This window comes from Rhinoraja longicauda, chromosome 16 (assembly GCF_053455715.1).
Source record: "Rhinoraja longicauda isolate Sanriku21f chromosome 16, sRhiLon1.1, whole genome shotgun sequence".
Lineage (NCBI taxonomy): Eukaryota > Metazoa > Chordata > Chondrichthyes > Rajiformes > Arhynchobatidae > Rhinoraja > Rhinoraja longicauda.
In genome coordinates this window covers 12,980,137-13,004,648 of record NC_135968.1, presented here as the reverse complement: position 1 = coordinate 13,004,648, position 24,512 = coordinate 12,980,137, and the positions used below count along the sequence as shown (strand labels likewise).

The following is a 24,512-nucleotide window of genomic DNA, read 5'->3' as shown; positions in this document are numbered from 1 at the left end:
GGGGGAGTGACAAGTGTATTGGGAGGTGGGATCCGAGTTGATGATGGTGGGAGTCTGGTTGGGAGAGGGGGGTTGGTGTTGGTGCACGGGGTGTACTCCGAGGTTGCGTAGGGAAGTGGGGACGTGAGGTGCCCTTTGGGGAGAAAGCTGGGGGACCTGATGCGATGTTTGGGAGAGGAATGGGGACCTGGGATGGTGTTTGCAGAAGGGGAGGGGACTGGGGTGGTATTTGCTGGAGGGATGGGGACCTGTGTTGACATGGTGGTGGTGGGGGGGAGGGGGCGAGGGCCAGAGGTGATTTTTGGTGGTGACAATAGACAATAGGTGCAGGAGGAGGCCATTCGGCCCTTCGAGACAGCACCGCCATTCAATGTGATCATGGCTGATCATTCTCAATCAGTACCCCGTTCCTACCTTCTCCCCATACCCCCTGACTCCGCTATCCTTAAGAGCTCTATCTAGCTCTCTCTTGGTAGGGTGAGGTGGGGCTCTCAGGTGGTGTTTGGGTGAGGTGATACTGTTCTTGTTGGAGATTGATGGGGAATTGAGATGATGTTTCTGGTGGAGGATGTTCAGGGACTGCGATGGATTCTCCCACTGCCGAAATCAGAATTCACAATACGAGCAGAATTCACAATGGACAAAATAGGCAGGAGGAAGGAAGGAAGGACTGTTGGTTTAAACTGCACTTATTTTAATGCAAGTGGTCTGACGGCTGAAGCAGATGAGCTCAGGGCATGGATAAGTAGGTGCGACTGGGACGTTGTAGCCATTACAGTAACCTGGTTAAGAGACGGGCAGGACTGGCAGCTCATTGTTCCAGGGTACTATTGCTTCAGGAGAGACAGGGGTTAGTGTTGCGTTATTGATTGAGGAGGCTGTCATGGTAGTGGCCAGGGATGACAACACTGTCGGTTCGTCTGGTGAGGTTCTGTGGGAGGAGCTGAGGAACAAGTAAAGGATGATCACCTGGTTGGGGGTGTACAGACGCCCGAATAGTCAACTGAAATCAGAAAAGCAAACATGCCAGGAGATTACAGGCAGCTGTAGGACTAATAAAGTTGTCGTAGTGGGGGATTTTAACTTTTCCAATACTGACAAGGAATGTCATAGTGCAAAAGTAGATGGGGCAGAATTTCTCAAATGTGTTCAGGAAAGTTTCCTCCAGCAATATGTAGAGGGTCACACATGAGCAAGGGCGACACTTGTTCCAGTCTTGGGAAATTGGTAGTGGCAAGTGGATGAGCTAATTGGGACCGGCGACCACTGTTCTATTAGGTTTTAAATAGTTATAGATAGAGACAGGACAGGCCCACGCATTAAAATTCTAAATTCTACAGATGCATCATGGAAAGCATTCCATGGATGCACCATGGAAAACATCGCATCAGGTCCCCATAGTGAGGCCCACCGGAAATTAGAGGAACAGCACCTCATATTTCGCCTGGGCAGTTTGCAGCCCAGTGGTATGAACATCGACTTCTCCAACTTTAGATAGTTCCTCTGTCCCTCTCTTCCCAGATCTCCCTCTATCTTCCTATCTCCACCTATATCCTTCCTTTGTCCCGCCCCCCCCCCCCCCCTGACATCAGTCTGAAGAAGGGTCTCGACCCGAAACGTCACCCATTCCTTCTCTCCCGAGATGCTGCCCGACCTGCTGAGTTACTCCAGCACTTTGTGAATAAATACCTTCGATTTGTACCAGCATCTGCAGTTATTTTCTTATGGAAAGCATTTTATCAGGATGCATCACAGCTTGGTTTGGGAACAGCTCCATCCAAGACCGCAAGAAATTGCAGCGAATTGTGAACACAGCCCAGACCATCACACAAACCAACCTGCCTTCTATTGACTCAATTTATACCTCACGCTGCCTCGGCAAGGCCAGCAGCATAATCAGGGACGAGTCGCACCCTGGCCACTCTCTCTTCTCCCCTTTCCCATCAGGCAAAAGGAATAGAAGTGTGAAAACTCACACCACCAGATTCAGGGACAGTTGCTTTCCAGCTGTTATCAGAGAGTTGTGCTGATCTATCTCTTTGGTAACCCTCGGACTATCCTTGATCGGTGTTTACCTTGCACTGAACTTTATTCCCTTATCATGTATCTATGCACTGTAAACGAATTGATGGCAATCATATATTGTTTCTCTGCTGACTGGTTCACACGCAACAAAAGCTTTTCACCTTGGTACAGGTGACAATAAACTAAACTAAACTAAAATTGGGGCAAGGCCAACTTTGAGGGTACGAGACAGGAACACGCTCAAGTTGATTAGCGTAGGCTGTTTAAAGAAAAAGGGACGTCAGGAAAGTGGGATGTTTTTAAAAGTGCGTTGACAAGAGTTCAGGACATGTACCCCTGTTAGAGTGAGGGGCAAAGCAGGTGAGCATAAGGAAGCTTGGACAATGAGGGAAATTGAGGCTCTGGTCAAGAGTAAGAAGAAGGCATGGGGCGGGTATAAGGAGCTTGGCACAAGTAGGGAGGAGTTTCGGGAGCTAAGGAGTGAACTAAAAAAAGAAATCAGAAGGGCAAAAAGGGGACAGGAGATAGCTCTGGCAGGTAGCATTAAGGATAATCCCAAGAGATTTTATAAGTACTTAAAGGGGAAAAGGGTAATCAGAGAGAGAGTGGACCCCTCAGGAATCAAAGCAGTCAGACCCTCCAATCTCAAGGATCTAGGAGTGCAGGTACATAATTCCTTGAAAGTAACATCACAGTTAGATAGGCTGGTCAAAAAGGCTTTCAGCACATTGGGCTTCATCAGTCAGACTATTGAGTATTGAAGTTGGGAAGTCATGTTACATTTATATAAGATGTTGGTGAGGCCATGTTTAGGGTATTGTGTCCAGTTTTGGGCAGCATGTTATAGGAAAGATGTTGTCAAGCTGGGAAGGGTGCAGAGAAGATTTACAAGGATGTTGCCAGGACTTAAGGGACTGAGCTCTAGGGAGAAGTTGAGCAGTTTAGCACTTAATTCCTTGGAGCATAGAAGGATGAGGAGTGATCTTATTGTGGTGTACAAAATCATAAGAGGAATGGATTGGGTAAACACACAGAGTCTCTTGCTTAGAGTAGAGTAATCAAGAACTAGAGGAAATATATTTACGGTGAGGGTGTAATGATTTAAGGGGTAACTTTGAATGATTTAAGGGGTAACACAAAGGGTGGTGGGTGTTTGGAATGAGTTGCCGGAGGAGGTAGTTGATGCAGGTACTATTGCAAAATTTAAGAAACATTAAGCAGATATAAGGATAGGACAGGTTTAGAGGGATATGGGCCAAACGCAGGCTGGTGGGACTAGCGTAGATGAGACATATTGGTCAATGTGGGCATATTGGGCCAAATAGCTTGTTTTCATGTTATATGACTATGTATGGGGGCATGAGATGGTGTCTGTGGAAGGGGTGGGGACAGAGATGATATTTGCTGGAGGGAAGGGGATCTGTAGTGTGGAGAGGAGGAGCACGGACCTGAGATGGCGTTCGGGTGAGGGGTTGGTTGCACTGTTGGTGTTGGGAATTGATGGGGAACTGCGATTAAGTTGCTGATAGATAATTGGGATCTGAGATGGATTCTCCTACTGCTAAGGTCCCAATTTTAGAATATAAGCAGCCCCTGGTTAATGGATACAAACGCAATCTTGCACCCTTAACACTACCCAACTAGACAACATACTTTTGTCCCTCATCCCTAACAGCAGCTCAAATCCCTTATAGCCCCAACACCATGTCAGTCCCCTACCACTCGGTGCTAACGTGGTGCCCACCACCATCCACTCACCAGTTTTATCCCATATCTGCCCATATACCAATTGAGTAACTCCAATACTAACTCAATTCCCATTCCAAAATAGTCTCCCATCAACTCATCCCTCAAGCCATTACATTTTCACAACTAACTCCATCCCAATTCTCGCACCCCATTCCTTGGGTCCCAATTCCAAATATCCATGTCTCTCCCTACTGTCACCAACATCAGCTTGGGAATCTACCCCACCCCCCCCACTTCCGCCCAGAATTACATATATTTTCTTTCCATCAACACTAGCTCTCCCCACCACCCCCCAAAAAGTAATCAGCCTGATATCTAGGTTGGACGATGGGACCTGAGTTGCTTTTTGAAAGAATGAAGTGATGCCTGGAAGAAGTGTTGATCAGATTAGAGGAACCAATCCTTTATTAGAGAAATGTCCTTTGCCAGTTTTTGAACTGAAGGCTGCCACCTATAAATCAAGGGTGAGACCACTATTACAAGTGGACTGTTCAAAATCTTCCTGATTTCTGCTAATCCAATGCTAGACACCATTCAAAAACAGACGGACAATTTATAGACAGTGCCGGAGAAAAGCAGAGTAAGCTAGAGCTGGGTGTCGTCATCAAACATGTGCATCATGTTACCAAGGGTCAGTATGGAGATCAGAAATAAGTTTTCAGTCATAATTGTGAGAGCCAGAAGAGTAGCCACTGATATTTAATGCAATAATTCGTGAGAATATCGCTGTCTTTGGAATGAAAGCATCTGTTTCCCATCACAAAATCCTCAAGGATGACAGAAAAAGCAGGAAAAAGCTATTCAATCCCATGTATACCATTTACACACATACAGCACATGAGGTTAGGGTTGAACATAGCTTGCTGGAGCTCTATGCTCCTCTAGGCATAGAACGATCAGACCTTCACGCGATATTCCAGATGTGGTCTTGCTATCTGCCAATATAATTGGTGACTGTCTTCTTGACAATTAAGGTCTAGGTCATTTCGGAAGTAAAAGGTGAGTCAACCACATTGTAGGTGCAATAGACTGCAGATGCTGGAATCTGTAGACTGGATCAGTTTGGATGAAGGATCTTGACCCAAAACGTCGGCTGTCCATTTTCCCCCTCAGATGCTATCTGACCTGCTGAGTTCCTTCAGCTGCTCTCCTTTTTCAACCATATTGTTTGGGGTTTGGAGACATGTACCAGGCAAGGATAACAATTTTTCCTTCCCTAGAGTATGGAAGTGTATCAAATGACCTTTTGAGACAAACTTTGTGGTTAGCCATTTTCTAGCTATGACTTACATGATGTTGATACTAGAACATGGTGGAGAGGCATTAAGGAAGATATTTCTGATATCTTTACTTGTTACATATTAAGCAATTATTTTAATGCATTACCAAAGCTGGTTTGAGTTGCTGGCAGGCCAATTTGTGGTCTCTTATTGTAATAGCAGAAAAATAAAGGTCACAATCATAGCACTCATACATAATAAAAAGCTCATTTAATTGCCTATTATATTTAATTGTGTTTAATTTGTCTTTAATGGACAACAGTTGAGACTATACTGCTACTGTTATCATAATCCACTTTAGTTGAACTCAGTGGATATTTCATTGTGGGATTCTTGCATTTTGTGAAGAGTTACTAGATGGATTTGACTGTACGTTTGTTCTTTACATTGACTAATATTCATCGGCTTAGGATGTCAATAACATTTATACATTTACAGTGTGATATTGGTTTAAGTTCAAAATTCTCACAAGATTGTGGCTGAGCCTTGGTCAAGAATTGGAAGTATTCTTTGTGAGTCATTCCCTGTTGTTAAGCAAGTCACCAGCCTCACTTCCATTTCCATGTACATTGGGTGAAGAGCAAGAATTGTTTGCAATACTTGAATACCAATTTCTCTTAGTTTTGCCCTGCGACTGTCATAATGAGTTGATGGCATCTTGTGTTTAACAAACACGCCAAACTACATGGATGCAAACTGCAGGCAATTATTCGAAATCGCTGATAAATATTACAAAGAATTCTTAGTGCTCTCAGCAGAAAGTCTGTGAGGTAAGATTGTCGCCTTGGTTTAGTTTAGTTTACTTTAGAGATAGTTAACAAGTTCAGACATTGTTTAGAGATGGTTAACAAACAAGGATTGACTCACAAATGACAGTTCCAACCTTTGTGCAAAGCATAGCACAATCTCATGACATGTTTGAAGTTCCTTACTTGGAGAACTACGTTGACCTAACCTAATATCACACTTTACAATGTGTTACTAAAGCTCTGAAGACACCTTGGGCCAAATGAGTACTATCTAATAGCCATTGCAGGGCATGTGAAAAAGTCCAAGTTTGGGAATTAAATATTCCAGGATAGTTAACTTTTAAAAGAGGTGGCCTGAAATTAAAGAATGGGATAAAGGCAATGGAAAAATGGATCATGGTGCAGAAGGTCAAGGAAGCGAATCAGTTTGGATGGAGTTCAAAATTAGCAAGGAACAGAAAACATTGTTCTAAATTATATATAAGGACATCCAAACAGAAACTGTAATGCATAACACGAGTCAAGAATTAGAGTTCTTTGACATAAGGCTAATACAATAATGTTGGGGGACTACAATTTACATATTGACTGGGAAAAGCAAATGAGCAGCAGTCGTTGGGAAGATGAATTCATGGAGTCTAAAAGAACTAGATTTCCAGAACAGTATGTTCAGGAACCAATGAGGGAACTACAATTTTAGATCCAATATTGTGTACTTTGGGAAGGTTTAATTGATCTGGATACAAACTGCAGGCAATTATTCAAGCAAACTGCAAAAATAAACATGACCTTGGAAAATAATAATAAAATTGTGCAGAGTTAACATGGATTTAAGTTTGACAAATCTGTTGGGCCTATTTGACGTTGTAACTGGCAGAGTCGATTAAAGTGGGTTCATGTGGTTAATTTGGAGTTTTAGAAGGTCTTTGATAATGTGCCAAACAAAAGATTTTTTTTTTAAACAGTGCACAGAAAAATGAGGTCAGTGTAGGTCAGTCTGCAGTTCAGAATCCTGTTTGGCTAATTAAGGAAGGCTGATGGGGAAGATTTATGTCATTGGAAAGGCAGCAATTTAAATATAGTATGAAAGTGTAATGTAGTTTATCCTAACTGCATAAGAATAATTGTGCAAAGGTTGTAAATTCTCCAAGATCTATGCCTAGTTTGGTGCTATTAAAGATTTTGTCATTTGTATTAAGGCAGTTTTGTTCCAAACTGATAAGTGGAATAATGAGATGGAGTAATATACAATTGGCCAAGTCAGAATAAATTTGGCTATACTTGTCACCAAAGAGTTTTTTGTCAGTCATTGATTTGGAATTAGTGTGGGATTTACAGTAGGGTTCAGGGCAAACCATGTGTCCATGATGGACTGGGCTGAATCCACCACTATCTGCAGCCTCTTGCATTTCTGTACATTGCAATCGCCCTATCTGGCCATGAGGCATCAGTCAAGATATTTACCGCAGTACATCCATAGAAAATCGAAGACAGGACCATTTTAGCTATGAGAGTAAAACACAATTAATGTTTCAGGTTGATGCCTAACATCAATTTAGTTTAGAGATGGATACAGGCAAATTAACCTACAAACCTGCACATCTTTGGCAAGCGGGAGGAAACGGCAGCACCCCGAGGAAACTCACGTGGTGAATGAGAGAACGTGCAAACCCCACAGTGAAAGCCAAGGTCCGGATTGAACCCAGGTGTCTGTTGCAGCTGTACTATCAGCTTTGTCACGGTGCCATTTGAAGGATCAATGAACTGTAACAATTAACCTAATTTCTATTTCCACATGAGTTTCTAGTATTTCTAATACTTTGTTTTAACTTCAATGCAGATGACATTTTGCAAGAATAAGGTGTGTGTCAGCTATGCCATTCAATGCAGCAAGTTCCATTTGCTTTTTAAAAAAATGCATTTTGCAAACCGACTTACATCCTGCAATTTGCTTTATTTTGTTATGTTTGGAAGCTCCATATAATTCCCTATTAGCTGAGCTTTCCTTCAAATTGTTGCTCCCACTGTTTTTACTAACATTTATAATTTTCACAAAGACAAAAGATGCTGCTGAGGAAGAGTGGTTTGATTGATGACATCAGCAGCTCACATAAAAATACAGAAAACTGAAATAAATAGCCTGCTCTGCCATGCAATACGATCATGGGTGGTCCTCTAACACAATATTATGTTCCCGTAGTCAGAGAAAACATCCTCCTGCATCCAGTATGTCATTTATTTGTATATTTCAATGATATTTGCTCTCCTTTTAAATTCTAGTAAATACAGACTCAGTCAACCTTATTTCATATGACAGTCCAACCATCCCAGGAATCTGTCAGGCGAATTTTGTTGCATTCCCTCTGTGCCAAGTATATTCTTTCTTACTCAGAAGTCAAAAACTGAATACAATACTCTGGGTCTGGTTTCACCAAGGCCATGTACCATTGCAGTGTGATATCCTCTTGTACTCAAAGGCCCTTGGAATTTGGGTCAATGTACCATCTTGCTGCACCAGGTTTCAGTGGTGAAGATCTCCAGGTCTTTTTATACATCAACATTTCTCAGTCGATCACCATTTTAATAATAGTCTGCCTTTCTGGTTTCTCCTACAAAAGTGGTTAACTTCACATTAATTGACATCATTCTGCATCTGCTATGTACTTGCCCATTTAAATGTTCTAAATCGCCTTGAAGTCTTTTTGCATACTATCCACAACTTGCAGTCATGCTCAGTTTTGTATTGTCGACAGTTTTTGAAATATTATCAACAGTTCCCTCAACCAAAATACTTGAAACACATTGTGAATATCAGGACCCCAGAAAACGATCCATTTATTCCTATCTTCTATTTCATGTCTATAAATCAATCCGAACACATCATGCCCATAGTGCCCTTTATCTGGTCTACAAGTTACATCCTTAGAAAACACCGGTCGGCTTGTCAAACATGTTTTCCCTTCAGTAAATCCTTGTTGATTTTGTCTAAACCTAATGACGATTTTCAAAACATCCATTATAATAGACTCCGTGATTTTCAGATATCACATCCTGTATGTTAGATTGAACATGCTCCTCCAGACATATGATCAAAGGGAGAAGAGAAAACATGGACTGCAATCGTGTATAATTGCAGTCCATGGTTTCTCATCTCCTTTTTTGTTTAAGTAGTGCTGCTACATTTGCCAACCTCCGCAGGAACACTATGCTGAACTTATGCTCCTCCAGACATATATGATTTATATTTAACAATGTGACCAAGAATTCCCTTTAGATTGAATGCTATTCTCTTTAGATTGAATGGTAGATTGAATATGCTCCTCCAGGCAGATATGATAACTTTTTATTTATATTTAACAATGTGTCCAAGAATTCTCTTGAGATTGAGTGTTACAGTCATTGAGTGAGTTTGGGAACAGGCCCTTCAGCTCAACAAGCCCACACCGGCCAACATGTCCCAGCTACGCTAGTCCCACCTGCCTGCATTTGGCCATATTCCTCCAAACCTGCCTCATCCATGTATTTCTGTTTCTTAAATGTTGAGATAGTCCCAGCCTCAACTACCTCCTCAGGCAGCTTGTTCCATACATCCAACACCCTTTATGTGAAAATGTTACCCCTCAGATTCCTGTTAAATTGTTTCCCCTTCACCTTAAACCTATGTTATGTACCAATATTTATTAATAACTGATTATATTTATTAATAACTGATGATAAATAACAATATTTATTAATAAGTACAATATTGAATCACGTTGCAGCAGGATCTCCAATTATCTCATTTTCATTTGTGAAACACTGGATTACATGCAGTAATTTTAATGGGTCACTGGTCTTTACTCCTTCTTTAGGAAAGCCAGAGTAACACAAATCGCTCGAAATTATAGATTGGCGTAGTGATGATGCAAGTCACTTTTGTTGCAATTTGAATGCTGGAGTTATCAAGATGCTTTGGATACTGGACTTCTAAAGCAAATCTTTTCAAAAAGGCTCTAACAAGCATTTCCACTAGCATTAGTTTTAAATTAAATCCACCCATTTGCAAGGGTAGGTTGTGTCCTCTGTGGTTCTGCCGAACTGGAAGTTTTGCAATGTCTTTTCATAATTGGGATCAACTAATCCATTTGGAATATTAAAACCAACAGTTGTACTACTTCTAAACCTTATCTTTTCCAGAGAGTACATACCCAATTTCCAGTGTCATAATCAAATCTCTCCCCGTTTGCAAGTTCTGGTTGCTCCCATTTGTATCCTTTACCCTTTTAGTACAGTGGTGGCCAGACACAAATCCCATATCCAAAGAATAACAGTATTTTACTGATGGTGGCCACTGTTGTCTAAATTCTTATATTATTTCCCACAGTTATTCCTCCATTACATTTTTTTCTTCTGGTATTTCTTACATCCCAGAAAACAGTACTACGTGTTAGTGGTTACCATGTTGTGACTTCCATTCTATGAGGATTCTGGTCTCCTTTAAAGGAAATTGATTCCTAATCATTCTCTTTTGATGTGTTTATATCATGGTATCATATCGTGTGTTTATTTGGTCTCTAAAATCAGTTGAATCGGCTGGGGGAAATAAGAGTGGTTTGGATTGTGAGGGGTGAAATGTGGCTGTACCCTTTGCAAATACTTGGCAAGATCTGCTAAAACATATGGTATCATTTATAGAGATACAAGGAACTGCAGATGCTGGTTTACAAAGACAAGACATAAAGTGCTGGAGTAGATCAATGGGTCAGGCAACTTTTCTGGAGAACATGGAGAGGTAATGTTTCAGGTTGGGACCCTTCTTCACTCTGAAAGGTCATCTATCCATGTTCTGCAGAGAAGCCGCCTGACCCGCTAAGTTACTCCAGCAATTTATGTCCCTTTTTTTTGGTATAATGCATGACCTTTCTTTCTCCAATAATTGCATTTTTGCATTTTGTTTTAATAGTTCATTAGATTCAGATGTATCGGAAACAGAGGACTTGAAACATGATTTTCAACCTTTTTTTCTAATATATTTTTCTAGCAGCTAATCACAATGTAGAATTCCTCCAACCAATAAACCAAAAGTTAAAAAAGCACATTTTTTAAACATGTTTGAAACATTTTACATAGCATGAAAGAGAAACCAGAATATTCACATGGGGCTAAAGTACAAGGTAAAATATTATTTTAATATGCGCTGAACATTTTGAAGTATTTATCTGCAAGAATGACGATCTACTCATTTGGCTTAGTGCACAAGCAGTTGTTAAACATTAATTACAACAACGTACCATGCAACTGAGCTTAATGTTTACAGGGTTTTTGCACAGTGAGAATAGTCTGCAGGTACCTTTAAAGTCTCTTCACTTCACCAATGTCTGTAGATTATACTGGAGATCTATGCCAAACAGCTGCGCTTGTGGAGAAGCAGGGAATCACTTACAGCAATTTCTGGTTTAGCTGCACATGTGCACACTCCAGGAATCTCTGCTAACCTGGTCAGCATTTTCACAACAAACATTGCACTTTTTCAATCGAATGGCTAAATTCTTTGAAGAGTTTGCTCATAGCCACATTTTGCAATTTGTTTAAACCCATGCCTGACGGTAAACGTTACACTACTGGCACAGCATATTTTCTGCACAGCTGAATATGCTTACACAACCCACTCCCAACCATGTCCTGCATGAACTTATGTTCTTTCGTGTTTGCAAGGGAACAATGATAAATTGCTAAATAGCTATTTAATATTAAATTGGTAATGCACCTTTGTCTATTTAGTGCTAAACAAAATAAGCATTCAGCAGGTATAGATGTGCTTAAGCGAGTAGATTATCTCATAAGTAAACCAGCATGCAGTTTGAGGAGTTAGCAGACAGCAATAAAAAAAAATGGAAATGCTTAAAATGGGAGTTTTAGTTTAGAGATGGTGTGAAAACAGGCCCATCGGCCCACTGAGTCCGTGCCGACTAACGATCACCCGTATACTAGTTCTACATTATCCCAGTATCTCATCCTACACATTAGAGGCAATGTTTACAGAATCCCATTAACCTACAAACCTGCATGTCTTGAGCTCGTTGAAACATACAATTTTTTTAATGGGGCTTTGAGGGTAGATCCAGGGTTCATATGAGCCATGGCTGGCACGTCCACAGACTCAAGATAAGTGGTTGCCCATTCCGGACAGAGATGAGAAGGAATTTCTTCATCCAGAGTTTGGTAAATCTTGGAATTTCCCTATTGAAGATGGCTGTGGAGCCAGTCAGTGAGTATATTCAAGATAGCAAGCAACAGATTTTTGGGTACAGAGGAAATCAAGGAATGTGCGGTTAATACGGGAAATTGGTGATGAATCATGAATTTCCCAACTAGGCAGGTGGTGTCTAGTAGTTTACTCCTCTTATCCTGCATTGATTTATTATGTTCTTAAATTCAGTCGGTCAGGCATAATTTGCAGAGAAACATTACTTTTAGGTCAATAGCCTTGCTTCAGTAATGGAAAAAAGGAGAGAAAAAAGACATTTTAAGATGCAGGGTTAGTGCACAGGATGGGGACAAACAACACAACTCCAGTAATGGTCGGGGCTGATGGAGGAGAGATTAAACGACAAAGGGATGATGGTGCAAGATGAGCGACGGCACTGAGGAATCAAATGAAATAAAAGGTTTCAACAGGAATAGCACGTTGAGGAGGAAATTGGGGAATTCAATATTGAGACCAGAAGGGTCGGCACAATGGCAAGGCAGTAGTTACTGCCTTACAACACTAGAGACACGGGTTCGATCCTGACTAGGGTTGCTGTCTGTACAGTGTTTGTACATTCTCGCTCTTGGTTTTATCCGGGTGCTCCAGTTTCCTCCCACACTCCAAAGACACACAGGTTTGTAGGTTAATTTGCTTCTGTAAAGTGTAAATTGTCCCTGGTGTGTAGGATAGTGCTAGTAAACCGGGTGATCGCTGGTGGGCATCGATTTGGTAGGTTGACGGGCCTGTTTCCACACTGTATGTCTAGTCCAAATACCAGAAGATTGTGCCTGATTCAAAGGATGCATTTTGAATTTATGGTGAGATTCATTGCAAAAGTGTAGGAAACAAGAAAAGGGAAACCTGGACAGGAATAGAACAAAGAATTAAAGTATCACTTTCAACATAATTTTTCACTTTTATTTCAAATTCCCATTTCGTAAAGAATTTTTCCTTTGTTTCCCAGAGAAAGAATGGGCTATTTGTTCTTGATTCATCTTTATTCCCCATATAGAGTCAGAGTCATACAGCATGGAAACAGCCCAGCTAGTCTCTGCTGACCGTGATGCCCCATCTAAGCTAGTCATGTTTGTCCATATCTCTTTAAATCTTTCCAATCCATGTACCTTTCCAAATGCCTTTTAAATGCAGTTATTGTATTTGTCTCAACTACTTCATCTGCAAGCTCATTCCATACACTTACCACCCTCTGTGTGGACAGATTGCCCATCAGATTCCTATTAAATCTTTCCCATCTCACCTTAAACCCGTCCTCTAGTTCTTGACTGTTAGGAAAAAAAACTGTTCAATCAATCTATTCCCGTCATGATTTTATTTACCTCTTATAAGATTATCTCTCCACCTCCTGCACTCCAAGGAATAAAGTCCTAGGCTGGCCAACCTCTCCTTGTACCTCAGGCCCTTGGGTCTTGGCATCATCCTCGTAAAATTTATCTGCACTCATTCCAGCTTAACGGCATCTTTCCGATAGCAAGGCGATCAAAACTGAACACAATACTCCAAGTGCGGTCTCACCAAAGTCTCGTACAACTATAACATAACATTCCAACTACTATACTCAAATTTCCTGACTGATTATGGGCAGCATGCCAAAAGCCTTCTTCACTACCTATCTGTAATGCCACTATCAGGGAATGAAGTACTTGTACTCTTTGATCCATCTGCTTTAGTTCATTCCCTAGGGCCCTACCGTACACTGTGAAGGTCCTGCCCTGACTTTACACTATATTTTACACGATAAAAATGCAACACTATATTTTTTAATATTCCTTTTCTTAAAACCGCTCCATGGCTATTTGCTTTTTAAAAAGAACATATGGACTTCTCACCAAGTGCTCTGTGGTAGAACATATTCCAAAGCTTCAATGAAGAGATTTTTCAGGCCCTCTTTTCATATTCTTCGTGTCCCATCTCATTTCAAAGATTGTGGTCTACAATTCAAGAAATTATTGGATTACCAGATTCATCTTTCCTTTCCATTCCTTTGTTTTTATTGTAGAGGTTGGTGAGAGTATAGAGGAAAACTTGTTTGGTGCTCTGTTACGTTTTCCACTAACATTGGTGAAAGACAACCCACAATTCATGTGGGACAAACGTTTTTAGATATGTGTTATTTAAAACAAAAATCAATATCATGCTGCATTAGGGATATTCTGATGGTAATTTGGTGTACTCATAAGCAGCAATCCCTTTCCTCCTCTTCATGAAAATTTGGGAAACAATGTCTGTACATTGAACTTCTTATCTGGAATCTCCAGTCTTTTGACCGAGAAAGTACAAGAAAGGTATGTTTCTCCTGTCGCAAGAGTACATTTACAAATCTGATCATTTTTGACAAGTACAAGCTGTGTCACACAAGTAGTTATTTTTAAACCAAGCAGATTTGATATTTATTTATCGAACAACCCTCACCACTGAGTCATAAGATTGTTGAGGAAACTATTTATCCTTGATATAACATCAGGTCAATATCATTGTTTGAAAATGTTTCTGCCATTTTCTTCCAAATTTAGACTGCTCCTCAAACATTAATTAGGTGTAATACATTGCATCTTCCTGAAATCAATAAAACCTTATGTATACATTATATAAATGGATACAACATGTATTTTTGTCAAGTATGTTATGTTTCACTCTGTTCAAGGTTAAGCCACAACCAGGTAAGTTTAAGATTTTCTATACATTTTTTCCCATAAATATATATTTCTATATATTATATGTAAAATATATATGGTTTCTCATGCTGGTCTGTTGCAAAAGTATTTTCAAGATTTATCCCAACTCCATTCCTTAGACTTTTATAAGTTAATGGACTTATTTTGTTTAAACCCACGCTTGATGTTACAGAAAAGAACTTGTTCCAACTTTTAATTCCCTGGACGTTGAAATCCTCAATCAATTCTCAGAGCTCTCAACAGTCCTTTTCAAACCAGATCCATGTGAACCAATTATTGTGAATCAAACATGTGAACAGATTATAGTTCTATGTTAATTGCTTTGAGTGACTTGTTAGTTGGGGCTGATTCATCGTTTAGTAATTATGATTTACTTATAAATCAACTTTTAAATAGACTAGGTATTCAAATCAACACTTAATTTTGATTCTCCATCATCTTAGTTTAGAGATACAGCACTGAAACAGGCCCTTCGGCCCACCGAGTCCACATCGACCGGCGATCACCGCACATTAACACTATCCTACACACACTATGGACAATTTTACACAATCTTAAACCAATTAACCTACAAACCTTTACTTCTTTGGAGTGTGGAAGGAAACCAAAAATCTCTGAGAAAACCCACGCGGTCACGGGGAGAATGTACAAACTCCGTACAGACAGCACCCGTAGTCGGGATCGAACCCAGGTAAGGCAGCAACACTACCACAGTGCCACCATACCGCCTTTCATGAATGTATTCGAAGCCTTTATCCACAGAATGCTGTCTTCTCCCCTTATTAGCCTACCCAATAAAAGCAATTTGCCATCAAGGAAGTTCTTGGTTTAGCAGAAACATTGAGATCTTTGTTAGTTTTGGTCTTCTATTTAAGCACATGGTTGGTTTGATCGGGTCAATTAGTAATACTCCAGAGAAGGCTATTATATATAAACAGGTGGCTATATTAGGCACATGTAAACAAACAGTGATGTTGGAGAGAGAAAATTGGTTATTTTAAAGTGACCATCTTGAAAATAACGTTGCAAAAACCATTATAATTGTAGCTCTTTGTATTCTTATTTATTCAATTAAACAGAAGAGTAGTGCAATTCCAATATGCATTTGTCGGAACTGAGATCATTCCCGACACGGTTGCAGTAAAGTTAGACTACACTCTCAGTGACTCAGGCAAATATAAACACTCCATAGTAATGACTGCTGGATGTTTCTTAAATTATCCAACATTGTTTGAAATGTGCTAAATTAAGACTTAAATTTATGACATGGCCTAATAAAGTAGTCAAAACAATTGCAGATGCTTGAAATCTAAAATATGAACAGAACATGCTGGAAATACAAAGGGTCTTCGACCAGAAGGGTTTGTCCTGTTTCTTTTGCACAATTAACATTTTCTGCCTTTAAGCTAAAGTCCGTGTATATGATCCATGTAAGTAGTATAAGAAGATAACTGCAGATGCTGGTACAAATCGAAGGTATTTATTCAAAAAGTGCTGGAGTAACTCAGCAGGTCAGGCAGCATCTCAGGAGAGAAGGAATGGGTGACGTTTCGGGTCGAGACCCTTCTTCAGACTGAAGATGGAGGCGCAGGCAAGTCCCAAGAAAGCAGATGTGGCTGTGGTAGCGAGTCTGGGTCAAGATGTGGTCGTAGAGTAGGAGGGTAGGAGAAATCACAGAGGGGGAGTAACGAGAGAGCATGTTGATAAACTCTCGTCGAAGAGAGGAGGCGAACTTCTTCAAAGTGGACATACCTTGAGGAGAAATCGCAGTGGAGCAACAAGTAGTATAAGAAGATAACTGCAGATGCTGGTACAAATCGAAGGTATTTATTCACAAAGTGCTGGAGTAACTCAGCAGGTCAGGCAGCATCTCAGGAGAGAAGGAATGGGTGACGTTTCGGGTCGAGACCCTTCTTCAGACTGATCAGTCTCGACCCGAAACGTCACCCATTCCTTCTCTCCTGAGATGCTGCCTGACCTGCTGAGTTACTCCAGCACTTTGTGAATAAATACCTTTGATCCATGTAAGTACCGTTTCAGTCCCTTACCAGCCAAGGTTCATAATGGCCTAAAGATTTTTTCACAAAAGCATTCCTTAAATAAACCAGCAGATGACACAGGAATACTGCACCAGGTTCAGTATGTAGTGGTGAGACATGATAGCTGATGGAAGGTTTGGAGAACCAGAAACAGGAAAGCCCCGGCAGGAGTATAAAATGTGTAAGGATGTATGTATAAAATAAATTAGGAGAGCAAAGGTGTGGGGAGCGGTTGAAATGCTGGGGAAGATGAAAGAAAATCCCAGATTTTTTTTAGATCTTATCTTGCCACGGATGAAATGCACGATGACTGGAAAACAAATCTTTATTCAAGGAGAGCAAGGATAAGGCAGGTAATTTTGCCAGTGCCTTGAACATCAGTGGCAGGGAAATTATTGGAAAAAATTCTGAGGAACTGGATTAACCTGCACTTTCAGAGATACAGGAACTGGGCAGTTACCGTGGCTTCATTAAGGGAAGATCCTGTCTGAATAATTTGGTTGAACTTCTTAAGATGTTACCAAGTGTGTACATTAGAGTAGTGTATGCTTTCTCATTGTTAAATATGCTGTTTAGCATCGGTTACAGCAAGCTCCTACTTTCTTTACGATTCATTTATCCAGCTCTGCTTCTGGTTCATGAGCACAGTTCAAATGGTTTTGATCAAAATCTCCAGTCTTTATGTACCAAAACTCGTTACTTTCCAGAAATACCCAATCTGGTCAGGGCAAGTTTCATCATTTGAGAACTTAATTATGAAATAGACGCCTATCTTAGATTTTGGATGCTGCTTTACATGCTTAAAGTTCAAGAATTTACACTGCAGAATACAGCATTAGTAAAATCACATGATGTTTTATTGCTCTTAATATTTTCCAATATGTTGAATAGTCTCTCCCTTATTCCTTTGAAATGGTACAGCCAAATGATAATACACAAGTTGTTAAATGATTTTTACTTGAAATCTGGCCAAACCAGTTAGCCTTCCAAGTTGATCAGAAATCAAATTTCACACATTTACGCAACACGTGAATCAAATTAACAGGAAAGCATTTTCACACCTGCATTGTAGGTTTGCTGCAGTTCAGCTAACTAATATATTGGTTGATGAGTTACAATTCCATTGCATGCAAAACTACATGGTGATCTTACGCATAATGGTTCAGAAACTTTTTTTAAATGAAAATTTCATGACTTAAATATTCAAATTCAGATTCTGCATTGTTAATGACAGCAAAAATATTTGTACCCCTCCTAAAAGGGCACATTGATTAAAAACATAACTAAGAATACAGTAAAAATAAACATTTTCATTAGTTTGGAGAACTGTTAAGTTTTAGAAAGGGGTCTGAAAGGAACATTTCCTGAGATGAGTATTATTTATCGTGCACCATCAAATAATGGATGGAGATTCTGTGGTGGGGATACTATATCTTAAGCGATGTCTGAGAATTATGGCCATGTTGAACCTGATGTTGACAGTTGTTTCTTATGGTGCTACTGGCTATAAAGCAAGTATTTGGCTTTGTTTCTCCTCATAACACAATGTTTAGCTTTTATACAGTATTAGGACAGGCATTACAAGCAGAAGATAGTCACAAAAAACTGGAGTAACTCAGCAGAATAAAAGTCTACAAGAAAATCCAGCCCCAGTTTACAGATAAAGATTGTGTATTAGTCCATTATAAATACTTACAATGAAGAAGAATTTCACAGGTTCAAGTACGAATCATATCAACTCTGTTGATTATGCTATTGAACAATGGATTTGATAACAATTAAATACTAACCAATAAAGGTTTTATATATTTTTAAATGGAAGTGGTTTTTAAAACATATATGATTTGAAAGATCACAAGTGATTTACTGGTCATATAAAATTCCCTCGCCAATTCCACTACCTTAGAAGCCCAGATACTATCCAAGTACACAGAGCTTTGAATTGATCTGCTGCCACTGTGCTGAGGTCAGCATTATGGGAGAATGCACTCTTCACTAGTGTGGCATTGCAGTAAACCTTTAATACAGCACAGGGCCTCATGCTGGCAACCACTAGAGCATTAACCTGTCAATATGCCCTTTTCCTTTCTTTTTAAAACTGTCATAGTCAGCTGATAGTACATCGAATGAAGATAATGAATTTTTGCTTGGATTATTCTGCATGCAATTGTTATAATTGACAATTACAAACATCTTCCAAGTTTGTGGACCTGCATTTTCTGGTGTCTGCCAAATGTTTAGATTGACGACAACTTGAAAAGATGTGCAATGGTTCTTAATGAGGGATATACCACTAGGTCCAATGTATCCAAAAAGTCTGATTGTTAACAGTATATGTTACCAGTGGTGTTAAGTTTGTACTGGAATAGTCTGTTCCCATTATATATATTTGGGAAAAACTAAAAGTATACACAACCATTTGAATAAATTAATTATGACGTGGGCAAGAGAAATGAGTGTTTAATACAGTCTGTATCAGTTGATTAACGTTTAATAAGTAGTACCCAAATTCTAGTAAATATATGTAGTAGGATGTATGCCACTAAGTGCTAGGCCAGACTGAAATTGAGTCTCGAAATAACTCCTGGGTAAGACAAGATGCGTGCACGATTACACACATATCTCAGTTTTACCAAGAAACTCCAGGCTTTAAAGCTTCTTATTCTTCTTATGGTAATTTGGGGGTGTCTATTACTTGGACAAAGATGCTAAAACAAGGCCGAATCTGTAAAAAGCACATTGATAATTCATCACTGTACAGGGGAGAGAGGAAGGAGATAAAGACACCATGGATGGTTATGGCCTGAAAGCAAGTACGTTACTGCCAGCCGTTCAGTCAGGGGAGACCTTGGGACCAGGGTAAGGTTCCCCTCCACACCAGAAGTCGGCTGGTTGAGGCACCTCCAGCAGCCAGACGGGTTGCGTCGGCGGGGGAAGCTGCTGCTGCTGCTGAGGTGACCCGGGGCTGTCATTGCCCGCGCTCTCCGACACCTGCAACATTTTGAAGTAGTGACAGTCCCTTCCCTCGTCCGGGTCGTACGGAGGCGCCAGTATGTCCAGGAAGGCGGCGGGCCCGTCCCTCGCTTCGATCTGGTGCATGTTGCCCTGCATCGGGGTCAACAGGCATGGATCGCTGGCCTCGTTCAGCACGTCGCTCGACCTCCGCAGGGACCTCCGCAGCGCCGCCCGCTGGCACTGCAGCAGCGGCGGGTTGAACTGCACGCCTTGCACGTCCGCCCCAGCTCCGGTCGCCGCCTCCTCGTCCTCCTCCTCCTCCTCCTCCTCCTCGGCCTCCTCCTTGTCGAAGCACTTGATCGCCACCTGGCCGTAGAGCACCTTGAGCAAGCCGTGCATGCCCGGGTGGTCGTGCAGCGGGATGCAGGAGCCGCTCTGCAGCAGGAACACCCCCATGGAGAAGGAGTCGGTCTCGCAGATGTGCATGTAGGTGACCGGGGGTCCCTGGTGAGCTCCGAGCTGGGGCGGAGGCGGAGGCAGCGGCGGCCCGCCGTTCCTCCGGGGACCCAGGTTGAGATCCTCGGCGCGGATCTTCTCCAGCAGTTTGCTCAGCTTGACCAGATTGTCCTGGAAGGTGCCGGCGTCGGCCGGCGGCAGCGCTTTGAAGGTGGTGCGGGCTTGACGGGCGATCTTCTGGATCAAAGAGGCCATGTTGTCCCGAGGCATGGTCCGGAGTACCTCAGCTCCCTCCCCCTTCTCCACCACCACCACCACCTCCTCCTCGGAGGGGGTGAGTTGGTCTTTCCCCCCCTCTCACTCTCGCCGCCTCAGCAACGCAGGCGGCGGGGCGAAGATCCACTCAGTTCCCGCCAGCCGACCGACCGACCGCCTGCAACGGACGCGCTCGCTCGCAGCCGCGTGCGCGCGTAGTCAGAGCCGCCCCCACGTCCCCTCCCCCCCTCTTGTGCGTCACAGAGACAAGCGCTCGTCGGATGGGCGTGCACTCCCCCCTCCCGAGACAAAGGCGACTACAACTCCCGTCATGCCCCGCGCGAGCCCGCGGGTCGCAGGTCACCACCTTGGCCGTGACGTCGAACCCACGAGCACCTGGGGACCGTTATTGCGCCCCAGTGCGTCCCTGTTGAGGTGAGTTTGAGGCATCTCTGCAGTAATAACCTCATTGCAGTTAGTTTCGGTTTATTCTACCGCGTACCGAGCGAGGTACAGTGAAAAGCTTTTTTTGTTGCCTGCTATCCAGTCAGGGGAAAGCTTACAGTGTGGCCTGTTTCCTTTATCATCGTTACTTTTTTTGCATATCTTTAATTCATTGTTCTTTATCTCTCCACATCACCAGACTATATCTCTCGTTTCCCTTATCCCTGACATCAGTCTGAAGAAGGGTCTCAACCCGAAACGTCACCCATTCCTTCTCTCCAGAGATGCTGCCTGTCCCGCTGAGGTGAGCTGCTCCAACTCTCAGACACCTCCTCCTACTTATCCTTGGACCATGACCCCCACAGACGAGCACCAGACCTTACTATCACACACCGTTTCTAATTTTATTACTTCTGGCTCTGACTCTGCCTTCTAAAGCCTCCAACCTTATCGTTCCCCAGCCCCGCATGGCCTGATTTTATCTTCTCCACAAAATCAGCCTGACATCAGTCTGAAGAAGGGTTTCGATCTGAAACGTCACCCATTCCTTCTGTCCCGCTGAGTTACTCCAGCATTTTGTGTCTACCTTTGATTTAAACCAGCATCTGCAGTTCTTTGTTGTTGTTGTTTTGTGTCTATCTAGGGGAAAGACAATACGTGATTACAATTGAGCCATCCACAGTATACTGATACATGATATGGGGATAAACATAGAAACTAGGTGCAGGAGTATGCCATTCGAGCCAGCTCCTCCATTCGATATGATCGTGGCTGATCATTTAGAATCAGTACCCTGTTCCTGCTTTTTCTCCATATCCCTTGATTCCATTAGCCCTAAGAGCTATATCTAACTCTCTCTTGAAAACATCAAGTGAATTGGCCTCCACTGCCTTCTGTGGTAGAGAATTCCACAGATTCACAGCTCTCTGGGTGGAAAAGCTTTCCTCGTCTCAGTCCTAAAAGGCCTACCCCTTATTCTTAAACTATGACCACTGGTTCTGGACTCTCCCAACATCAGGACCATTTTTCCTGCATCTAGCCTGTCCAATCACTTAAGAATTGTATATGTTTCTATAATATCCTATTCTATTATTAGTAAAAATTACAGGACAAGTGGACTGAAGAATGGCTAATGGTTCTTAAAGTGGATAACTGTGAGGTTTTGCATTTTGGGAAATCCAACCAGAGCAGGACTAGCCCTCATTAACCTTGGTTATGTCTTTAAAAAAAACAATCAAATTCATGATAAGCTATCTCCCACATGATATCCCTAATCAGCCTCCTGTATATCCAATGCATATGTATCTTATCCCTCCGAATCCTCTCCAGTAAATTATCCACCATAGATGTTAGGCTCTCTAGTCTATAGTTCGCAGCCTTTGTTAAATAGCGGCACAACATTAGCCACCTTCCAGTCATCCAGCACCTCACCCGTGTTTAGAGATGATTCATATCATTGTCAGGGCTCCTATGATTTCTTCTCTAGCTTACCCGGGGTCCTCAGATTTATCGTCCTTTATATGCCTTGGGGTGCCCAAGACCCCCTCAACCTTAATACAGATGTCCTTAATACAGCTCCATTAATTGTCCCAAATTCTCGTCTACAAGTCTTTCTCCACATTAAATACAGAGGAGAATACTCATTGAAGATCTTGCTCATCTCTTCAGCTCCTCCCATAGATGACTGGTTTGGTTCCTTAGGGTCGCTATTCTCCCTCTAGTTATACTCTTTCTCTTAATGTACTTTAAAATGTAATTCATCAGAATCTCAGTCGCTTGAGTGGGGCTTTTGTTTTTCTGTTCTGGTGCTGTGGACTCACAGCCCCTTTCTATACTTGCTATACTCATGACTGTAGCCAAATTCTGCTCTAACACCATTTTCAAGTTTGCAGATTATACCATAACAGTAGCAGGATTTCAAACAATGATGGGATGGAGTAGAGCTTACTAACGTGGTGTCAAGACAGCAGCCTCTTCCTCAATGTCAGCAGGACAAAGGACCTAGTTATTGACTTCAGAAAACAAGGTGCTGCACATGCCCCAGTCTGCATCAAAGATGCATGTTTGAGCTCTTCAAGTTACTTGGTGCCAATATCAACAACAATTTGTCCTGGACCAATCACATTGAAACTATGGCAAGAAAGCACACCGATGCCTCCACTTCATCAGAAGACTATGGAACTTCTGAATGTCTCCAAAACCTCTTCCCAACTTCTACAGATGTACTGTAGAAAGCATCTTATTGGGATATATCTCAGCTCAGTTTGCGAACAGTTCTGCCAAAGACTGCAAAAAATTGCAGAGAATAGCCCAGTCCGTCACACAGTCCATTCTCCCCACCATTGACTCCATCTAAGCTTCACTCTGCCTCAGGAAAGCAGCCAACATAATTATAATTCAGGCAGAAGAACAAAAGCTTGAAAGCACACCACCAGATTCAGGAACAGCTTCTTAACTGCTGTTATTATACTACTGAAATATAAGTTACAGTTTAGACCCAATCTTCCAAACTACCTTTTTGTGGACCTTGGACTTTCTCTCTAACTGTGATGCGATAGTGCTGTAACTGTACTGCACTGGTATTTTTCTCTGTGCAGTGTCTTTTGTACTTGTTTGATTATACTCACATACAGTATAATTGGACTAGATAGCACACAGACAAAGCTTTTTACGGTATTGTACCTGTGACAATAATAAACTAATACCAATGCCAGTTGCCATGTGGAGACAGGAGAAACTGGTGACAGCCAGAGAAACTTCTTCATTTGGTTTTATTAGCTACTTGACTCTCGGCACAAAGTGAACATCATTATTATGTTTTCAGATATACTTCTTCACTTTTGAAGATTATGAACTTTCAGGCTTATTGTTTAGCTTGTAAGTAGAGCACATCATCCCTCTTTTCAATCCCACTGTGCCAAACTCTTGGTTCTTTGTACCTGTATTCACAAAGTTTCAGGGAAAGTTTTAATCTGATTTTTTTTAAATGAAAAGAAGCTCCAGCCGTGTGTGTATTTGAGGTTGGAGAGTAAAATTGCCATTATAACAAAATAAATCAAAGTTTGTTTGAGGGCTAATATTTGGATTTTTTAATCATTAAAGTTTAATGTGTAAGGTTCACTATATTAAAATTTATGAAGGGGTGTAGTTTTGATTTGGACAAAAAATGCTATTGACATTTTTGGACAAATGAATGTTTCCAACCTAATAGAGCCAAACATTACCTCCTGCATTTTAGATACAGAAATGTTATTGGTTGACTATTATTTCATTTGGAATCTGAGCAGGAATTCTGTTTCTAAGTAATATTTGTGCATGCAAAAAGATGGCCAAAATATTAGAATTTGGCAATACATAGTTAAAGCACAAATATGTTTCATGAGAATTGCATTATAAGTGATTTGTCACACTGGCTAGTGTCTGAAAATGTTGTGTGTCACTGCATTATATACTGTAAAAGTAAGATCTTTAGGTACACAAAAGTTGTGGGTTAAAGACCGAGTCTTTTTGTTACTGATCTAGCTTTCTAGCTGGACAAAGTTCAGCATATTTTCAGATTCACATGTGAATCATATGCTTTGTTGATACCACTGTTGATGTAAGGTGACCGTATGTTTGCCTAGCAGTGAACCACTCTC

General features: G+C 41.4%; 1 protein-coding gene across 1 annotated transcript; it reads right to left on the bottom strand.

Annotated features, from left to right (window-relative positions):
- Positions 1–17,599: 17,599 nt before the first annotated feature.
- Positions 17,600–20,646, bottom strand: LOC144601237 (2-aminoethanethiol dioxygenase-like). The gene has a single exon (XM_078413242.1). It carries the CDS (start codon positions 20,443–20,445, stop codon positions 19,597–19,599), a length of 849 nt encoding a protein of 282 aa, XP_078269368.1. The 5' UTR covers positions 20,446–20,646; the 3' UTR covers positions 17,600–19,596.
- Positions 20,647–24,512: the final 3,866 nt, after the last annotated feature.

Excerpts from the sequence above, each read along its gene's own strand:
- LOC144601237 (XM_078413242.1), bottom strand. The coding sequence starts at position 20,445 with ATGCCTCGGGACAACATGGCCTCTTTGATCCAGAAGATCGCCCGTCAA.